Source organism: Oncorhynchus kisutch, linkage group LG13 (assembly GCF_002021735.2).
Source record: "Oncorhynchus kisutch isolate 150728-3 linkage group LG13, Okis_V2, whole genome shotgun sequence".
In the NCBI taxonomy this organism is placed as follows: domain Eukaryota; kingdom Metazoa; phylum Chordata; class Actinopteri; order Salmoniformes; family Salmonidae; genus Oncorhynchus; species Oncorhynchus kisutch.
In genome coordinates this window covers 37,430,754-37,450,658 of record NC_034186.2, presented here as the reverse complement: position 1 = coordinate 37,450,658, position 19,905 = coordinate 37,430,754, and the positions used below count along the sequence as shown (strand labels likewise).

The following is a 19,905-nucleotide window of genomic DNA, read 5'->3' as shown; positions in this document are numbered from 1 at the left end:
TGAAAGACGAGTCATTTTCGGACATCATATTGGTTACTGGCATTTAAAGGCCCCTTCCAGTAATCTGTTTGGTTAAAATGCCGCGCAGCGCTTTCTTGTTTGGAAATATCTCCCACGAAGAATCCACTTAAAGAGAGACAAAATGAGAAAATCTCTAAGAATATACCTACAGTATGTGAATAAAAATAGGCGATCTCAGTTAGCCAATGCGAGTAAAGCAGTGAATGAAAGAAAAATGGTGTCTGATCAGCCAATCGAGGCAGTGGCAGTTCAGGTAGAGGAGGAAAAGGAGGTAGACCGCAGCAGCGCATTGAGACGCGAAATAGTGGAGATGAAGATGACAACTAATCAGTGATCAACTAGACATCAGCCAGCCAACAGTGGCTTTTATTCCACATGTCACAAATAAACCAACTTGTACATGATTTGATTTGTCCACAGTGTCTAATCACCATAGACCCCACCAACCAGGCATTCTGTCATGATAGAATGTGCCAACTGTGAAGGTGATCGTGATGAATTTAGGAGGATTGTTTACACTTCCTCCAGGCTGCAGGAGTGCTCCAGGGGAGATGTGGCATTTGATATAAATGTGAAGATGGTTCTTCTAGCTCACGAACTTGGACTTGGTTATGCAGATCTAAAGAAAATGAGCAAAGTCCTAGGGATTCCTTCCTTGAGTCTCCGCTTATATCAGAGAAATGACCAGAGTGACACGTAAATAAAAAGGGAGGGTAGTGTATGATCGTCAGGTGACTTGCTGTGTATAAATAATATTTATTTCCTTGCTCCAGCAAATGTATTCAAAGGGAATAAAACAGAGTGATCGGAAAACATACCTACACAATGAGACTGTCACATTAGCCTACAGTGTCATAGGGCTGTAGCTTAATGTGATTGGTGAGAAATTAGCTTTACCTAAAGTAAATACATGCTGATATGCTAATATTTACGTAGGGTACCATGCTGATATTTAGTCATGCAGTTATGACTGTGATATCGACAGACATAATGAGTACTTTATCCCCCCTCTTTAGATGCAGAGATTCAGAGGGCTACAGTCAGAGTGCTGCAATTAGAAGAGCATACGCAGATATAGACCCAGACATAGCAGAGTTGTTGGATGAGGATGCCATCATAGACCTTAATGTTTCATTTGATGGCACTTGGCACGAGAGGATTCCCTTCCAACTACAGGATAGGTGTGTGCATTGGTGCTGGTACCAGCGAGCACTAGAAAATGGTGAAGATCCACCCTGTCACAAAAACCTTGGAGGCCATACATTTTTTTAAGAGGTTGCATAGAAAATGGTACCTGTATATCATAGGATGTCAAATGATAACGTCCTCAAAAGAATGTAGCATGGAGGAACCCAGAATGCAAATGGTTGTCTGAACTCTGTAATATGGTCGCGATGCCCCAAAACTGTCTGAGGGCAAAAGCCACATTAACGGAGCAGGCAGTATGGCAGTAACCACGTTCACTGAGGGAGCCACTGCTATATCAAATGTGATGAACAAATTGTGGCTTGACAGCACTTTGGTGACACTGGAAGCAATCAGAGAGGAGGATGCAAGGCATGTTGTGAGAGCTGATTTTTCTTCAATGGAGTGTGCCAAGCGTAGGCGCAGGTCCCATGACACAGTCAAGAGAGTAAAGCGGCACCAGCAACAACTCAAGAGGGCCTTACATATGGGGCAGGCATAGCTGATTCATGTTCTACACATTTCAACAGCCATACAAAATCTTTGTATGTGACAAATTGAGTAAAGTGATATGAGAATTTGCCCAGAACTGCCCAACAGACCAGTATTCAAAGCATATGCTCTATTGCTTGAAACAAATGTATCAAATGTGCTAATGTATTTGTCAAATGTATATTTGATGTTTATTTGTCCGTTTAGAAGATATCTATACATAAGAGTTTAATTAATGTGTCATAAATTGTCATATTTATGGAAAGTACATTTGAATTGCATTAGCATATCTTTATCAACCATTTTCTAAAAATGACATGTTCCCCCTCCGCCAATTCATTTTTCTCAGGCTTCAAAGGACGTGCATTTACATTATTCCACACACAGGGTCTTATAGTCATATTTTCAGAGGCTTTAAATTTTTTTTGATCTTGTGTCGTTTTGATTTTAAGTGTCATTTTATGTGTAAATATATTCAAAATATGCATCCGTTATACATGTGACGAGATTTTTTGAATAATTAAATGAAATGACAATATTTTGATAAACTGATCTGTAAAAGTCTGACCATTGAGTGTCTTATCACAATAAAACAAAAAACCTGCCTTGAAGCAATGTGTTGAATAACAGTTTAGCGCCATTTAAGGAGGACTTGCCTATTTGCATATTTAAACTGTTTTATAAATAAAACTTGTAATACAATAATATATTGTGTTCATATATACTTTCAACTGGTAATGTTTCAGTCTGATGAGAGTAAAGGGAAAAACATCCCTATTAGCCTGTAGTGCCTGGCCTTCAGGTGCCTTTTGGCAAACTCCAAGCAGGCTGTCATGTGTCTTTTACTGAGGAGTGGCTTCCGTCTGGCCACTACCATAAAGGCCTGATTGGTGGAGTACTGCAGAGATGGTGGTCCTTCTGGAAGGTTCTCCCATCTCCACAGAAGAACTCTGGAGCTCTGTCAGAGTGACCATCGGGTTCTTGGTCACTTCCTTCCTCTTCTCTCCTGATGCTTAGTTGGCCGGGCGGCCAGCCCTAGGAAGAGTCTTGGTTGTTCCAAACTTCTTCCATTTAAGAATGATGGAGGCCACTGTGTTCTTGGGGACCTTCAATGCTGCAGATTTTTTTTTTTGTGCCCTTCCCCAGATCTGTGCATCAACACAATCCTGTCTCGGAGCTCTACAGACAATTCCTTCGACCTCATGGCTTGGTTTTTGCTCTGACATGCACTGTCAACTGTGGGACCTTATATAGACAGGTGTGTGCCTTTCCAAATCATGTTCAATCAATTGAATTTACCACATGTGGACTCCAATCAAGTTGTAGAAACATGTCATAGATGATCAATGGAAACAGGATGCACCTGAGCTCAATTTTGAGTCTCATAGCAAAGGGTCTGAATACTGATGTAAATAAGGTAACCTGTTTTCGCTTTGTCATGATGGGGTATTGTGGATAAATTGATGAGATTTGTCATTATTATAGTTGTTTAAAAAAATTGATTAAGGCTGTAACATAACAAAATGTGGAAAAAAATCTAAGGGTTTGAATACTTTCCAAATATTATTAGCATTAGCATTCCTCCAGATAGAAGCCAGGAGCTGAGCAGAAGGGCCCTAACAGATAACCTGGTCTGGGTTTGGGCAGAAGGGCCCTAACAGATAACCTGGTCTGGGTTTGGGCAGAAGGGCCCTAACAGATAACCTGGTCTGGGTTTGGGCAGAAGGGCCCTAACAGATAACCTGGTCTGGGTTTGGCTTCTCTGTTTATCGTGCTCCTCTAAAACAAGCTTTTTCTGGTTTCACACTGGATGTGCATTATTGACATTAGCTCTTTAATCACTCTGTTATTGCAAAAATCCTAATCCTAAAACAATCCTAATCCTAAAACAATCCTAATCCTAAAACAATCCTAATCCTAAAAGCTGCTGTAAAAGGCACTCGGGCTTCCCACTGCACAGTATGTTCATATTGAATGACACTTCCACTCCTATCAAAGATGGCCGGTCATTATATTGTGCTTATTAGCCTTAGCATTTACCTCAGGGGAACAGGTCAGAGAGGGTGTCATCACATCGAGACACACACACCAAAATCCTGTTGCACAGTGGGAGATACACCAGGAAACTGTTTCAGCCACGCAGATAAGAAAATGGAGCCTATCTCTCGCTTCCGACTCATGGGCCTGAGCTGTCATTACCATCCTTCTTCCATCTAATTTAGAGTGTATCTGCTCCCAGACAGAATATTTATGTTAGAGATAATGGCTGCTGTCTCCCCTCTCCCAGCATCATTACTGTAATTAATGCATTCAAGTCTGTATTAATTGAATACTGCAATTAGAGTACGGCTCCATTTGTTGCACTGTAATGTACCCCTCCATTTAGAGTTCCGGTTGGTTTGGTTTGGTGAAGGCGTTGCGGGGTGAGGTGAGACACTCTTGGTTGTGATGTAGCTAGCAACACTAGCTACATGATTCACTCCCCCACTGGTTCTATTTAGGTGTGTGTGAAGCAGAGGAGGCTGGTGGGAGGAGCTATAGGAGGATGGGCACATTATAATGGCTGTAATGGAACGGTATTGAACGCATCAAACATATGGAAACCACATGTTTGTCTCCCTGTTCCATTTATTCCATTCCAGCCATTACAATAAGCTTGTCCTCCTATTGCTCCTTGCACCAGCCTCCACTAGCGTGAGGAGGAAGATTAGACCACTTAAGTCAACAGGAAAGTGTTAGAGACCTGCTGCCTCATTTAAGGACGTGTGAGGGGATTTACTGGGATATGTGCTGTGCCCCTGTAAAACAGAGAGGTGGAGATGCCAGGGCCTAGTGGGGAAACTCATGGCTCAGGCCTGATGGAAAGTAGTGTGTTATTTAAAGGGAGCATCCTGCGGCGTCCGCCTCTGGTATTGTTTCCATTCCTGTCAGGGTTATTTTAATGACTTTTGGGCTGTCTGTCTTTAAAAAAAGACCTGGGTGCCATTTCCCCTGGCCATGGCATGGACTTCCTGGCACGCGAAGGAGAGAGTCTCTGACAGTGATGGAAGGTCAGCCTCGCGGATAGAATGACCTGTCCACTGGACAATGAGTCTGCTAGGCTAGTTGGTGATGTCTGTCTCACTCTCTGTCTCCCTCCCTCCCTCTATCCGTCACTCACTCAATCACCTCCCTCCAGGCCTTTCCTCTGACCTCCCTGGCTAAGAAGCAGCCGACAGTGTTGGTGGTCTGTGGTCCTGACCAGAATGGCTCCATCGGCCTGGTGTGTGCCCGCCACCTGCGCATATTCGTAAGTATACCACAATAGACTTCACCCGCCAGGCATCACACACACATGGCCATGTGGACAATATCAGAAAATAGTTAGAAGTTAACAAATGGTTTACTGGGTTTAATTGCAGTATTAGGAGATTTTCATTTAAACTCATAAATAGTAATCTGAGTCATGATTAATTGATCCATTACGGGATTGAAAATGTCAATGACATCATTTCATTGTGACCCTCATTAAATAGCGTTACCCTCATTAAATACTGCCTGGTTACAGTTGGCAGCGGTAATGTAACATGATGTCATGGTCACATTAGTTTGCATGACTGTGTATAATGCTGTTCTGTGGTGTAAATGCATTAATTGCAATATTACAGACGATTACACTAACTAAAAACAATCTGAACACGGATTTACCAGTGATCTACTGAGGAAACTCTACCATCTTTATTCTATGTGATGGAAACCATAGACGTGCTTTGGTTTCCCTGCCTTGGAACAGAACATATCTATATAACTTCTCCATATGTGTCTGAGATGCCAGATTTATGAAGTGTCAATATCTCTGATTAAAACCATGTTGACAGAATCTGTTAAAGTTGTAAGATGACTGTCTGTGAAGTTTTCAGGGCAGCGACTGGGCCTGGGGTCAACACACAAATATATTTTACACCAGGATCCCAGGAATGCATAAAGCATTTCCACATAACTTTTTATTTTATTTTTTTATTTTACCTTTATTTTGATCCAAAGAAAACGTATCATCGGTCGATGAATCCCTGACCGTGGCATTACTCTTATTCCCTGCAGGATTTGCTAGTTCAGGTTTTAGAGGCAGTGCACCGCAGCAGATAAGACCATAGTCTTTCGCTCTGATTTGGGAACTGTAGATTAGATTAAACAGAGAGTAGCTGACTATTTAGCCCCGGAGCAAATGAACTAAGCCGGACTGATTTGCACTGCGGCCCTGAGCTGGCCGTCCGTGTTCACCGAGCTAGCATGTGTTTGGCATGCATCCTTGGTTCATTCCACTGTTAAATGCCAAACCAAAATATTGCATATGGAAAAGACAAGTATTCCAAGAGTCAAAGTTCATTTTTGTCAGATTCTGTCTGAATATGATTCATTATGACCGTGAACGTTAGTCCAGCTTGTTGTTCACGTAAGGGAGGATGCACATGATGTTCCACAGTTCTTTCAGAACATTATGTGGTTATTTTATGTTTCTAGTGAAGAAAAAACACCTTGGCCTCAACGTCTGAAAGAATCAAGTTGTTTATCACATGACACATGAATCCCAGAGATTCAACAATGTGGTCTTTGTTTCCAATTTGACAAAACCACGTGAATCTCAACAGACTGTGACTAAAGGGATGATGGTCCTTCATGGCCAACCCAGAATGCTAGCCTTCAGGGAGAGGAAGTTCAATATCGGGAATGCTTAACATCAACAGGAAAAGGCTTGTGACCTGTCTGTAACCTGTAGTCATAGGCCTCATGTCTCCTGTATTCCTGCTCCATGATGCTTGTTGACGCTCGAGAGCATCCTGACGGTGCCTCCGTCCCTGAGGTACGTCTGTCTGACGTTGATTATGTAATCTCTTCTAGGTCAGGGCACTAGGGGATCACAGAGGGGTCGCTGCCAACCCAGAGGGGACATCTCTCTCTGGGTACTTTAGCTGCAGCAACGAAAGATGGCGTCAGTAGCCCGTTCACCGGCCTCTCTGGCCCGATGTTGAGGTCTGATTGGTTTAATGTCTCTCAGGAGCGTGTGGACTGACGTCTGGAGTGACAGACCACTTCCCCATCTGAATCTGACCAGGGCCAGTTAGTCAGAGATGGAGAGACCTGAACCTCTCACTGCCTAGTTTACAGTACCGCCTCCTTACGCAACCATCTAACCAGCCAGGCCTTCCACTGAAAGCACAGCAGCAGCACACTGAGGCCCTTTCACACAGACTATTAAATGCGGGGATTGAGGTCCATTAGCAGTGGAGATCACGGGTGTCCATTGTTTAACAACACAAGCCACAGGTGTCTGGCTTTCCCTACACGTCTATCATTAACCATGGAGGTCTAATTCAGTCATCCTCCAGACCTGAGGGCTAGAGGCCTACAGTGCTGTGCTAATCAGAGGGGAGCCTTGTCAGTCTATCTATCCAGCCCTGATTTACTATACACAGACAGACTAGAGAGAGGGCAGGAAAAACAGCAACGTACATCCTCTCATAAATGTTCTCCTTGTTAGAGGGCATGTATTCATTGCTATACTTCATTTTGATATACTTGCAGTGCCTTTCCTCTGACTCTCTGTCATTCTCTCTCTCGCTCGCTCTCTCTCTTTACCTACCCCTCTCTCACTCTCCCTCCGCCTCTTTCTCCCCTCTCGCTCTCGCCTCTCTCCTTCCTTCCAAAAGGAGTACGAGCCCACCATCTACTATCCCAAACGCACTCCTAACACCATTCATCAGGACTTCACAGTTCAGTGTGAGAAGATGGACATCCCATTCCTCTCCTATCTCCCAACAGAGGTGAGCAACATCACAAAGGACTATAAAATACATTTCTAGACACATTCATCCTTGAATTAAGCTTGACATTTGCAAATGTAACTGATTTATGCAAGTGCACCATGAGTGGAGCACCTGCATCTCACTGTAGGATTTGGCCCCGGCTGAGCTTGCTGGAGCTGGGAGAATAATGTAGAGCTCTTTTCTAGATATTGATCAGCGTTTGGGTTGTGTGTTCAGGTGCAGCTGATCAACGATGCCTATAACCTGGTGATCGATGCCATCCTGGGGCCAGAGACTGACCACACAGACGTGAAGGAGCCCTATGCTGGCATCCTAGTCACCCTCAAGCAGGTCAAGATCCCCATCGCCAGTGTGGACATGCCCTCAGGTAAGGCTGAGAGCTACAGTGCATTTCAAAAGTATTCAAACCCCTTGGATTTCATCACATTTTATTGTGTTACCAACTGGGATTAAAATGTATTTGTCATTTTTTTGGTTCAAGAAAAATACAGTATCTACTGTTATATCAAAGTGGAAGAAAATGTATATTGTATTTTTTATAGAAAAAATGTGTCATTGCATAAGTATTCAGCCTGTTTGTTTAAGCAAGCCTAAATGAGTTCAGGAGTCAAATTTGACTTCCTCAGTCAAGTATTGAATTTCAAACACAGATTCAATTACAAAGACCAGGGAGCTTTTCAAAAGCCTCATGAAGAAGGGGCGTGATTGGTAGATGGGTAAACAATAACACATCAGACATTGAATATCTCTTTAAACACGGTCAAGTGTGGATTATATAATAAAGACACATCGAAGATAGTCATCCCCTTTGAACCGAGCTGCAGGACAGGAATGAAACTGCTAAGGGATGTTACCATGAAGCCATTGGTGATTTTAAAACGGCTGTGATGGGAGAAAACTGAGGATGGATCAACAACATTGGAGTGACTCCACAATAATGACCTAAATGACAGAGTGAAAAGAAGAATACAAATACACAGCATCTTGTATGTAATTAGGCACTAAAGTAATACTGGGGAAAAATACAGCAAAGGAATACACTTTTTGGTCTAAATGCAACGCCACATGTTTGGGACAAATCCAACAGATCACTGAGTAACTGCCTCCTTATTTTCAAGCATGGTGGTGGCTGCGTCATGGTATGGGTATGCTTGACCTCTGCAAATATTGGGGAGTTTTTCAGGATGAAAAGAAACGGGTGCAAGTAGAGATACTGGAGTGCAAAGGAGCAAGATAAATAAATAAATAAATACAGTATGGGGATGAGGTAGGTAGATAGATGGGCTGTTTACAGATGGGCTATGTACAGGTGCAGTGATCTGTGAGCTGCTCTGACAGCTGGTGCTTAAAGCTAGTGAGGGAGATATGAGTCTCCAGCTTCAGAGATTTTTGCAGTTCGTTCCAGTCATTGGCAGCAGAGAACTGGAAGGAAAGACGACCAAAGGAGAAATTGGCTTTGGGGGTGACCAGTGAGATATACCTGCTGGAGCGCGTGCTACGAGTGGGTGCTACTATGGTGACCAGTGAGCTGAGATAAGGCGGGGCTTTACCTAGCAGAGTCTTGTAGATAACCTGTAGCCAGTGGGTTTGGCGATGAGTATGAAGCGAGGGCCAACCAAGGAGAGCGTACAGGTCGTAATGGTGGGTAGTGTATGGGGCTTTGGTGACAAAACGGATGGCACTGTGATAGACTGCATCCAGTTTGTCGAGTAGAGTGTTGGAGGCTATTCTACAGATGACATCACGAAGTCGAGGAACGGTAGGATGGTCGGTTTTATGAGGGTATGTTTGGCAGCATGAGTGAAGGATGCTTTGTTGCGATATAGGAAGCTGACTCTAGATTTGGATTGGAGATGCTTAATGTGAGTCTGGAAGGAGAGTTTACAGTCTATTCAGACACCTAGGTATTTGTAGTTGTCCATGTATTCTAAGTCAGAGCTGTCCAGAGTAGTGATGCTGGACGGGCGAGCAGGTGCGGGTAGTGATCGGTTGAATAGCATGCATTTAGTTTTACTTGCATTTAAGAGCAGTTGGAGGCCACGGAAGGAGAGTTGTATGGCATTGAAGCTCGTCTGGAGGTTAGTTAACACAGTGTCCAAAGAGGGGCCAGAAGTATACAGAATGGTGTCGTCTGCATAGAGGTGTATTAGAGAATCACCAACAGCAAGAGCAACATCATTGATGTATACAGAGAAGAGAGTCGGCCTGAAAATTGATCCCTGTGGCACCCCCATAGAGACTGCCAGAGGTCTGGAAAACAGACCCTCCGATTTGACACACTGAACTCTATCAGAGAAGTAGTTGGTAAACCAGGTGAGGCAATCAACAACCAAGACTGTTGAGTCTGCCAATAAGAATGTGGTGATTGACAGAGTCGAAAGCCTTGGCCAGGTTGATGAATACGGCTGCACAGTACTGTCTCTTATCGAAGGCAGTTATGATGTCGTTTAGAACCTTGAGCGTGGCTGAGGTGCACCCATGACCAGCTCTGAAACCAGACTGCATAGCGGAGAAGGTATGGTGGGATTTGAAATGGTTGGTAATCTGTTTGTTAACTTGGCTTTCGAAGACCTTAGAAAGACAGGGTAGGATAGATATAGGTCTGTAGTAGTTTGGGTCTAGTGTCACCCCCTTTGAAGAGGGGGATGACCGCGGCAGCTTTCCAATCTTTGGGAATCTCAGACGATACGAAAGAGAGGTTGAACAGGTTAGTAATAGGGGTTGCAACAATTTCGGCAGATAATAGAAAAATGTATGTTCTTGAGTGGCCAAGTTACAGTTTTGACTGAAATCTGCTTAAAAATCTATTTTTAAATTTTAATTTCACCTTTATTTAACTAGGCAAGTCAGTTTTTATTCTTGTTAACAATGACGGCCTACCGGGGAACAGTAGGTTAACTGCCTTGTTCAGGGGCAGAAAGACAGATTTTGACCTTGTCAGCTCGGGGATTCCATCCAGCAACCTTTCAGTTACTGGCCCAACGCTGTAACCACTGCTGCTCTATGGCAAGACTTGAAAATGACTGACTTCCCATGATCCCCAACAATTCTTTTGAAAATAATAATGGGCAAATATTGTGTGTGCAAAGCTCTTATAGATGTACCCAAGAAGACTGACAGCTGTAATTGATGTGAAAGGTGTTTCTAACATGTATTGACTCAGGGAGATGAATACTTATACAACAACTATATTTTAGTTATTTCATTTGTATTAACCCCCCACCCAAAAATAAACAACATATTCCACTTTGACAGAGTATTTTGCGTAAATTGTCCCACTTTATAACACAATAAAATGTGAAGAAATCCAAGGGGTCTGGATACATTTGCAAGGCACTGTACAGTATGCTGTACACCCAACATTTGCCAATGGTGCACAGATGTACAGAAAACTGCCCAAAACGGGGTTTACTTCTGAGCTAAACATGAATTAGTCATAAAAAAGAAAAGCCTGTACATGTACCACAATACACAACCGCATTTGCAACTGCAATAGGTTTCGTCAGATCAACCTCAAGTTAACCTCAACACTGTCGAGCTAGGAGTGGTAAAGGTCAAGCTGGATGGACTGAGACAGTAAAGCATGTAGCTTAGTGTAGTACATCTATTTGGCATCTGGCTCTGTCCATTACATCATACCCTCTCCCCATTTCTTTTGCTTTGGAATGCTGCTATCCAGCAGGTTTCTCATCTGTAAGATATAACATGCCCATTTGAAGTTGAAAGGAGAAGATCAAGTGAGATACTCACTCTCTCCTTGCTGTTATGTCACATGACATTTAGCCAGTAGATGTCAACCGATTTGTTGCTCAAACTATGGAGGTGGAATTTAAATGATGATCATTGTTTGTCTGTCAAAGGTTGGGATGTGGACCAGGTGACCTCAGATGGGATCAATCCAGACGTCCTCATCTCGCTCACGGCACCAAAGAAGTGCGCCACCAGCTTCTCGGGGAAGCACTTCTTAGCAGGACGCTTCCTGCCTTATGACATCCAAAAGAAATACGATCTGAACCTGCCAGAATACCCAGGCACAGACTGTCTTATAGAACTGTAACATCTACAGTACACCCTGCAGTCTCATTTTGGATAAATATGGATAATATATTTACATGTTTTGTATTTTATAGATTGTTACTGTGCTTTATCGTTCACGTGCCATCTCTCCAATGGATGTAGACTAAAGGAGGTTGCGCCTTAGCCAGAATCCACTCATATACAATAGAAAGATGATATTTAGAATCTGTGGGTGGTCTGAGTTGTATGTCTGTTTTGGAAATGGTTTGAGGAGTTTCCATGCGAGTTGCGACATTCTCCTTTTTGTGATATCTCCTTAGCATAGTTTCAAGATGTCCTTTCTCCCACAGCCTCAACTGATGAATGCAACCCTCGACTTAAGTGCTATTTTTTTTGTTTATTTTATTTTATTGAAGAATGTTTAGTTTTTGGGTTACAGAACTGTACTTTCGATCAGCTGTTTTTTATTTGATTTGATTCAGTCTCCACTACTGCATTTCCTTAATCCATGTAACACCTGTTCAATGATTGGCAGTTGTAGAGTTAACTCTTTGTCCAATAAAATATCTAATTTAGTCGTTATTTGTTTTGATTTCTACGTGATTCGATGTAGGAAAGATGACAGCTGACAACATTGAACGGTAATCATGAAAGTAAAGGGCTCTATTCAATCCGCATCTCAGAAGTTCAACTGTACAGCGTGATTGAAATGTAAAAGTCATTTTCCCGCCTTAGCGGAGATTTACATTCACGGTAAACACGGCATACGTTGACCCAATCGTAAATGACCTTGATATTTCTAGCGTGGATTACAGATTGAATAGAGCTCTAAATCTTCCACAGGAGTGAAAACTTGGTAGAATCTATACTGTGTTGGTGGAGGACATTAGACATTAGTCTATAGTTATGCTTTATAACTATAGAGATCACACAGTAAACTATGCAAATCCATACAAAGCCTCAGATATTGTTAGAGGAGAACAGACAGGAGATTAAACAGATTATATGACATGCTGAAGCATTTCCCTCCTCTCTGAAACCAGAGTCGGAGTGAATCTTTTCCCTCCTCTCTGAAACCAGAGTCAGAGTGAATCTTTTCCCTCCTCTCTGAAACCAGAGTCGGAGTGAATCTTTTCCCTCCTCTCTGAAACCAGAGTCGGAGTGAATCTTTTCCCTCCTCTCTGAAACCAGAGTCGGAGTGAATCTTTTCCCTCCTCTCTGAAACCAGAGTCGGAGTGAATCTTTTCCCTCCTCTCTGAAACCAGAGTCGGAGTGAATCTTTTCCCTCCTCTCTGAAACCAGAGTCGGAGTGAATCTTTTCCCTCCTCTCTGAAACCAGAGTCGATGGAGTGAAATCAGAACTTGTGTCATATCCATTTGAGAGGCCTTTTCCTTTATTTCATATTCTGTATGAATTTGAGGAGGCCCTTTATATTTTGGGATGCTACAGTAAAACAAGGTGTCTGTCTGGTTTATTGGTTTACAACTAAATTAAATTTGGGAACCAACCTGGTAAACAAAAAGCAGTGTAGTGGTAATTAGTTGATGAGGAATGTCTCATCATTTTGACCTGTCTCTAAACATGTTCATAATAGGCCAGTGAAGGGATGTAAATGGGGTACAGGACTGTTTATGTACGAGCTAGTGTATTTATAGCAAACCCTGCAGTGTCCTCTAAGTGTTAGCGCCGTGTGTAGGAAGTCATAGTGTTGGAATGTTGATCCCTTAATAAACATTGGTGTTAACCTGTCAAGAGCAAAGAGCCCAGAGGCTTTTGGAGTAAAACTGAACATTTACACCTCATATTTTTCATTCTGACCCTCTGCATTTTCAGAGACACTTTTTCATGTATTTAAGTTTCTGATGTTCAACTAAGGATATTCAAAGTTTTAAAAGTTCAAAGTCTTTAGAGGATAGAAGAGAATTAAGATATATTATACAACAGGTGGGTCTAATCCTGGATGCAGATTGGTTAAAACGGCATTGTGTCTATTCCACAAGTTACCACCGGCTAAAGCTATGACGTTGAAATGCCTATTTACTCTGTTCCATCTCTATGTGCAATCCACTGTCAATTGTCAGCCCAGCCAGACAATTTATAAACTTGATCTCCACTATAAAAAGCATCTATCAAATCAAATCAAATCAAATTTATTTATATAGCCCTTCGTACATCAGCTGATATCTCAAAGTGCTGTACAGAAACCCAGCCTAAAACCCCAAACAGCAAGCAATGCAGGTGGAGAAGCACGGTGGCTAGGAAAAACTCCCTAGAAAGGCCAATACCTAGGAAGAAACCTAGAGAGGAACCAGGCTATGTGGGGTGGCCAGTCCTCTTCTGGCTGTGCCGGGTGGAGATTATAACAGAACATGGCCAAGATGTTCAAATGTTCATAAATGACCAGCATGGTCGAATAATAATAAGGCAGAACAGTTGAAACTGGAGCAGCAGCACAGTCAGGTGGAAGTTGAAACTGGAGCAGCAGCATGGCCAGGTGGACTGGAGACAGCAAGGAGTCATCATGTCAGGTAGTCCTGGGGCATGGTCCTAGGGCTCAGGTCAGTTGAAACTGGAACAGCAGCATGGCCAGGTGGACTGGGGACAGCAAGGAGTCATCATGTCAGGTAGTCCTGGGGCATGGTCCTAGGGCTCAGGTCCTCCGAGAGAGAGAAAGAAAGAGAGAAGGAGAGAATTAGAGAACGCACACTTAGATTCACACAGGACACCGAATAGGACAGGAGAAGTACTCCAGATATAACAAACTGACCCCAGCCCCCCGACACATAAACTACTGCAGCATAAATACTGGAGGCTGAGACAGGAGGGGTCAGGAGACACTGTGGCCCCATCCGAGGACACCCCCGGACAGGGCCAAACAGGAAGGATATAACCCCACCCACTTTGCCAAAGCACAGCCTCCACACCACTAGAGGAATATCTGCAAACTAGACATTATCTCCCATTTCTTTTATACTAGCAATTAGTTTTCAATAGCAGAGATTTGTATAAACCTTGCTGTCTGGTCGTGTCTACACTTGACACTTACATGCAACTTCTGCTATCAGAACAAAAAGATCGCATTGAAAAGACGGGTCTATATGCACCAAAGTTGCATTGTGTTCTGATTGTGTTCAGATCTAACTGACCACTTCAGGAGGTGGTCATGGATGCATTGTGTGCAGATTTCTTCTCAGTCTGGATGCAAACAGTGGGCGAGGTCATCAGTACTCCTCCCACAAGTCTCCAGAAAACTTGTGCTTTGGGACCGAGAGGCACCTATTCATTACAACGTTGGAGGAAATATGTTCCTAGCGTGTGAGGAAAGTGTTTGCTAGCCTCAAATCCTAACCCGTTTGCAATCTCTTTAGTGTTGCTTGCTAGCTTGTTGGCTAGCTACAAAAGTTAGCTACAGTAGTTAGCTACTGCCAACAGTCGTTGTTGTGTTATCATATTTAGCCTATTCCACCGTTGAATATAGCGCAGGAAAAGGGAATCCGGACACACTATGGACACGGTAGACACATTTAGATGTAGATGCATGACGCATTCTGAATTCCATGATCAGAACTCTATGATCAGAATACTAAAGCTGCATGAACTGTCAAGTCTAGATACGGCCTCTGTCTCTCTGACAGTGTCTAGACTTTTCTCAGCCAGTCGAAATCATGAATCAGCATTATTTTATGGATATATATATATATATATATATATATATATATAAAGAAATGTCAATAGAAAACAGGTAAAACAAAAACGAAATGCAGCTAGTTTGCAGTCGTTCCAGCTTCAGTTTGAAGTGATTGTATTAGCTGTGATGTTTGCTAGCTCCTCTGAACAACAGTGTCCTGACGAGAGCACATTTTCTATGCCAGGTGAAATTGAGCATCATTGGCTCATTGTTATGGATGTTTCCAAATAAATGTAATTAGAAAACAGTTTAAACAAATGCAGCTACTTTGCTGTTATTCTGGCTGCACTGTTTGACGGGGCTGTAAATTAGCCGTAGTTGGATTGATAGCAAGCAAGGGATAAGAACATTGCCAGACCGTATGGCAATAGAACATTTAGACTGAATGACTGGGTCGCATCCATAAATATAGAACAAAAAGACTGAACGACTGGGTCGCGTCTCTGGCAACCGAGAACAAATGACCAGTGGAGTTGGGTAGCAACCCTAGCTTTGTGTCGGGACTGTATCTCATGGAATGATGAAATAGTCTGAATAAATGAATCTAAATAAATATTTGAATGAAAATATGTCAATCATTATTTGAATATGTTGATAACACCTTGTATAAAAGTGATAATGCCCTCGAAGCTGGTGTTTGGAGGATATATTAGCACGGTTTGCCGGCCCTCCACGAACAACACCCGTGCCAGTACTGTATATCCCACCGGCTTCTCTGGCATTATCACTTAAATAACCAATACTAATGTCATTGAGGATACATGTTCTAATACAGTTCATCACCAGGCTGCTCTGGATTTCAGTGATATGAAACTAAGGGCAGATCATGATTATTAGAAAGCAAATTACGGACTCCTCTTTAAACCTGCGTATTCCTCCAAACCTCAGTTGTCCTGAGTCTGCACAACTCTGCCAGGACCTAGGATCAAGAGAGACGCTCAAGTGTTTTAGTACTATATCTCTTGACACAATGATGAAAATAATCATGGCCTCTAAACCTTCAAGCTGCATACTGGACCCTATTCCAACTAAACTACTGAAAGAGCTGCTTCCTGTGCTTGGCCCTCCTATGTTGAACATAATAAACGGCTCTCTATCCACTGGATGTGTACCAAACTCACTAAAAGTGGCAGTAATAAAGCCTCTCTTGAAAAAGCCAAACCTTGACCCAGAAAATATAAAAAACTATCGGCCTATATCGAATCTTCCATTCCTCTCAACATTGCAAAAATCAGAAACTTTCTGTCCAAAAATGATGCAGAAAAATTAATCCATGCTTTTGTCACTTCTAGGTTAGACTACTGCAATGCTCTATTTTCCGGCTACCCGGATAAAGCACTAAATAAACTTCAGTTAGTGCTAAATACGGCTGCTAGAATCCTGACTAGAACCAAAAAATTTGATCATATTACTCCAGTGCTAGCCTCTCTACACTGGCTTCCTGTCAAAGCAAGGGCTGATTTCAAGGTTTTACTGCTAACCTACAAAGCATTACATGGGCTTGCTCCTACCTATCTCTCTGATTTGGTCCTGCCGTACATACCTATACGTACGCTACGGTCACAAGACGCAGGCCTCCTAATTGTCCCTAGAATTTCTAAGCAAACAGCTGGAGGCAGGGCTTTCTCCTATAGAGCTCCATTTTTATGGAACGGTCTGCCTACCCATGTCAGAGACGCAAACTCGGTCTCAACCTTTAAGTCTTTACTGAAGACTCATCTCTTCAGTGGGTCATATGATTGAGTGTAGTCTGGCCCAGGAGTGGGAAGGTGAACGGAAAGGCTCTGGAGCAACGAACCGCCCTTGCTGTCTCTGCCTGGCCGGTTCCCCTCTTTCCACTGGGATTCTCTGCCTCTAACCCTATTACAGGGGCTGAGTCACTGGCTTGCTGGGGCTCTCTCATGCCGTCCCTGGAGGGGGTGCGTCACCTGAGTGGGTTGATTCACTGTTGTGGTCATCCTGTCTGGGTTGGCGCCCCCCTTCCCCCCTTGGGTTGTGCCGTGGCGGAGATCTTTGTGGGCTATACTCAGCCTTGTCTCAGGATGGTAAGTTGGTGGTTGAAGATATCCCTCTAGTGGTGTGGGGGCTGTGCTTTGGCAAAGTGGGTGGGGTTATATCCTTCCTGTTTGGCCCTGTCCGGGGGTGTCCTCGGATGGGGCCACAGTGTCTCCTGACCCCTCCTGTCTCAGCCTCCAGTATTTATGCTGCAGTAGTTTATGTGTCGGGGGGCTGGGGTCAGTTTGTTATATCTGGAGTACTTCTCCTGTCCTATTCGGTGTCCTGTGTGAATCTAAGTGTGCGTTCTCTAATTCTCTCCTTCTCTCTTTCTTTCTCTCTCTCGGAGGACCTGAGCCCTAGGACCATGCCCCAGGACTACCTGACATGATGACTCCTTGCTGTCCCCAGTCCACCTGGCCATGCTGCTGTTCCAGTTTCAACTGACCTGAGCCCTAGGACCATGCCCCAGGACTACCTGACATGATGACTCCTTGCTGTCCCCAGTCTACCTGGCCATGCTGCTGCTCCAGTTTCAACTTCCACCTGACTGTGCTGCTGCTCTAGTTTCAACTGTTCTGCCTTATTATTATTCGACCATGCTGGTCATTTATGAACATTGAACATCTTGACCATGTTCTGTTATAATCTCCACCCGGCACAGCCAGAAGAGGACTGGCCACCCCACATAGCCTGGTTCCTCTCTAGGTTTCTTCCTAGGTATTGGCCTTTCTAGGGAGTTTTTCCTAGCCACCGTGCTTCTCCACCTGCATTGCTTGCTGTTTGGGGTTTTAGGCTGGGTTTCTGTACAGCACTTTGAGATATCAGCTGATGTACGAAGGGCTATATAAATAAATTTGATTTGATCATCTAAGTGACTAGAACAGATTATTTTACAGATCTGCATGTGGAATTATCTTGCCTGCTTGAGGAACTTTTACAGAATCATTCCTAAACATCATTACAATTGCTAATGATGCATTTGCAACTATTCAGTGCATTCCATCTCACAAGGATGTCTCTGTGTGTTTTGAAGTGAGTGTTTGTTGAATGGCGTATGAAGCCACTTCCCTATTTGGCAGCGCTCCATCGTGCAATCAGCGGTTGTTAAAGTTACAAAGCCAAACCAGAAATTGACCATCTGGCATTGTCATGCTGTCTGCCAGTACATAAACAATGTGCAGATCTGCTGTAAGGCATGGTCTGTGACAGGGAGACGACATGACAGTTTATGGAAGAGCTCAAAAACTCTCGGCATGACTACAGCTGTCCGGCTAATATAGGCAAGGAAAATATACTGAATAAAAATATAAACCCAACATGCTAAAATGTCAAACATTTTTACTGATTTACAGTTCTTATAAGGAAATCAGTCAATTTACAGCAATTCCTAAGGCCCTAATCTATGAATTTCATAGATACCTTTAAAAAAATGTAGTGGTGTGGATCAGAAAACCAGTCAGTATCTGTTGTGACCACCATTTGCCTTATGCAGGTTGTTGATTGTGACCTGTGGAATGTTGTCCCACTCCTCTTCAATGGCTGTGCGAAGTTGCTGGATATTGGCGGGAACTGGAACACGCTGTTGTACACTTCAATTCAGAGCATCCCAAACATGCTCAATGGGTGTCTGGTGATTATGCAGGCCATGGAAGAACTGTTACCGTGTACAGATCCTGAAACATGAGGTAATGGCGGCAGATGAATGGCACGAAAATGGGCCTCAGGATCTTATCCAGGTATCTCTGTGCATTTAAATTGCTATAGACAATGTAATTGGTGTAATATGGTTTTGCATAGCTTATGCCTGCCATACCATAACCCCACCGCCACCATGGGGAACTCTGTTCACAATGTTGACATCATCAAACCGCTCGCCCACACGACACCATACACGCTGTCTGCCATCTGCCCAGCGCAGCTGAAACCAGGATTCATCCGTGAGAAGCACACTTCTCTAGCGTGCCAGTGGCCATCGAAGGTGAGTATTTGCCCACTGAAGTCGGTTATGACACCAAACTGCAGTCAGGTCAAGACCCTGTTTAATCAGCTCCTTGATATGCCACACATCTTGGCAAAGGAGAAATGCTCACTAACAGGGATGTAAACAAATTAGTGCACAGAATTATGAGAGAAATGAGCTTTTTTGTGCATATGCAACATTTCTGGGAGCTTTTAATCCAGCTCATGAAACATGGCACAAAACATTTTACATGTTGCGATAATATTTTTGTTCAGTGTAGTTAACTATCCGGGATCCTTGGGACGTCCCAAATCTGACATTATCTCATTGAAGTTAACGTTTAAAATGGATAGGGTTAGGTAAGGGTTTAGGGTAGCGATGTCCCAAGGATCCCGGACAGCACTAACCTTTTCAGTTGTTTTGATAAATAGCACGACAAAAACCAAGCCACAGTGTATATTTTTGGTTATGGCCAATTTGATTGCTATTGTTAGGCAGTTGTCAGGCCTGTCTCTTGTTAGTTACGGTATCATCAATCACACTACACTGAGGTTGAGCATTTACTTACTGAACAATAGCTGTCAGTTCTGGACCTAAACACATAATATTACACTTTATCATCATATCTGAGTGTGTTTTCTCTGTATTCTGGAGGTTTATACACACCTGTTCTGAGAGGATACAACCTTCGGTACCAGCCCAAAAACACATTACAAAGCAGGGGAAATTAAGACTTTAA

At 43.2% G+C, this 19,905-nt stretch overlaps 1 protein-coding gene across 1 annotated transcript in view; it reads left to right on the top strand.

Annotated features, from left to right (window-relative positions):
* The window catches only part of yjefn3 (YjeF N-terminal domain containing 3), a 90,512-nt gene extending 78,411 nt beyond the window's left edge, over positions 1–12,101 (top strand). Inside the window, exons 3-6 of the mRNA XM_020497549.2 lie at positions 4,877–4,987; positions 7,386–7,499; positions 7,719–7,869; positions 11,363–12,101. Of these exons, the coding sequence (XP_020353138.1) occupies positions 4,877–4,987; positions 7,386–7,499; positions 7,719–7,869; positions 11,363–11,559 (573 nt within the window). The 3' untranslated portion in view covers positions 11,560–12,101. The remainder of the gene's footprint in view (positions 1–4,876; positions 4,988–7,385; positions 7,500–7,718; positions 7,870–11,362) is intronic.
* The last annotated feature ends 7,804 nt before the right edge of the window (positions 12,102–19,905 follow it).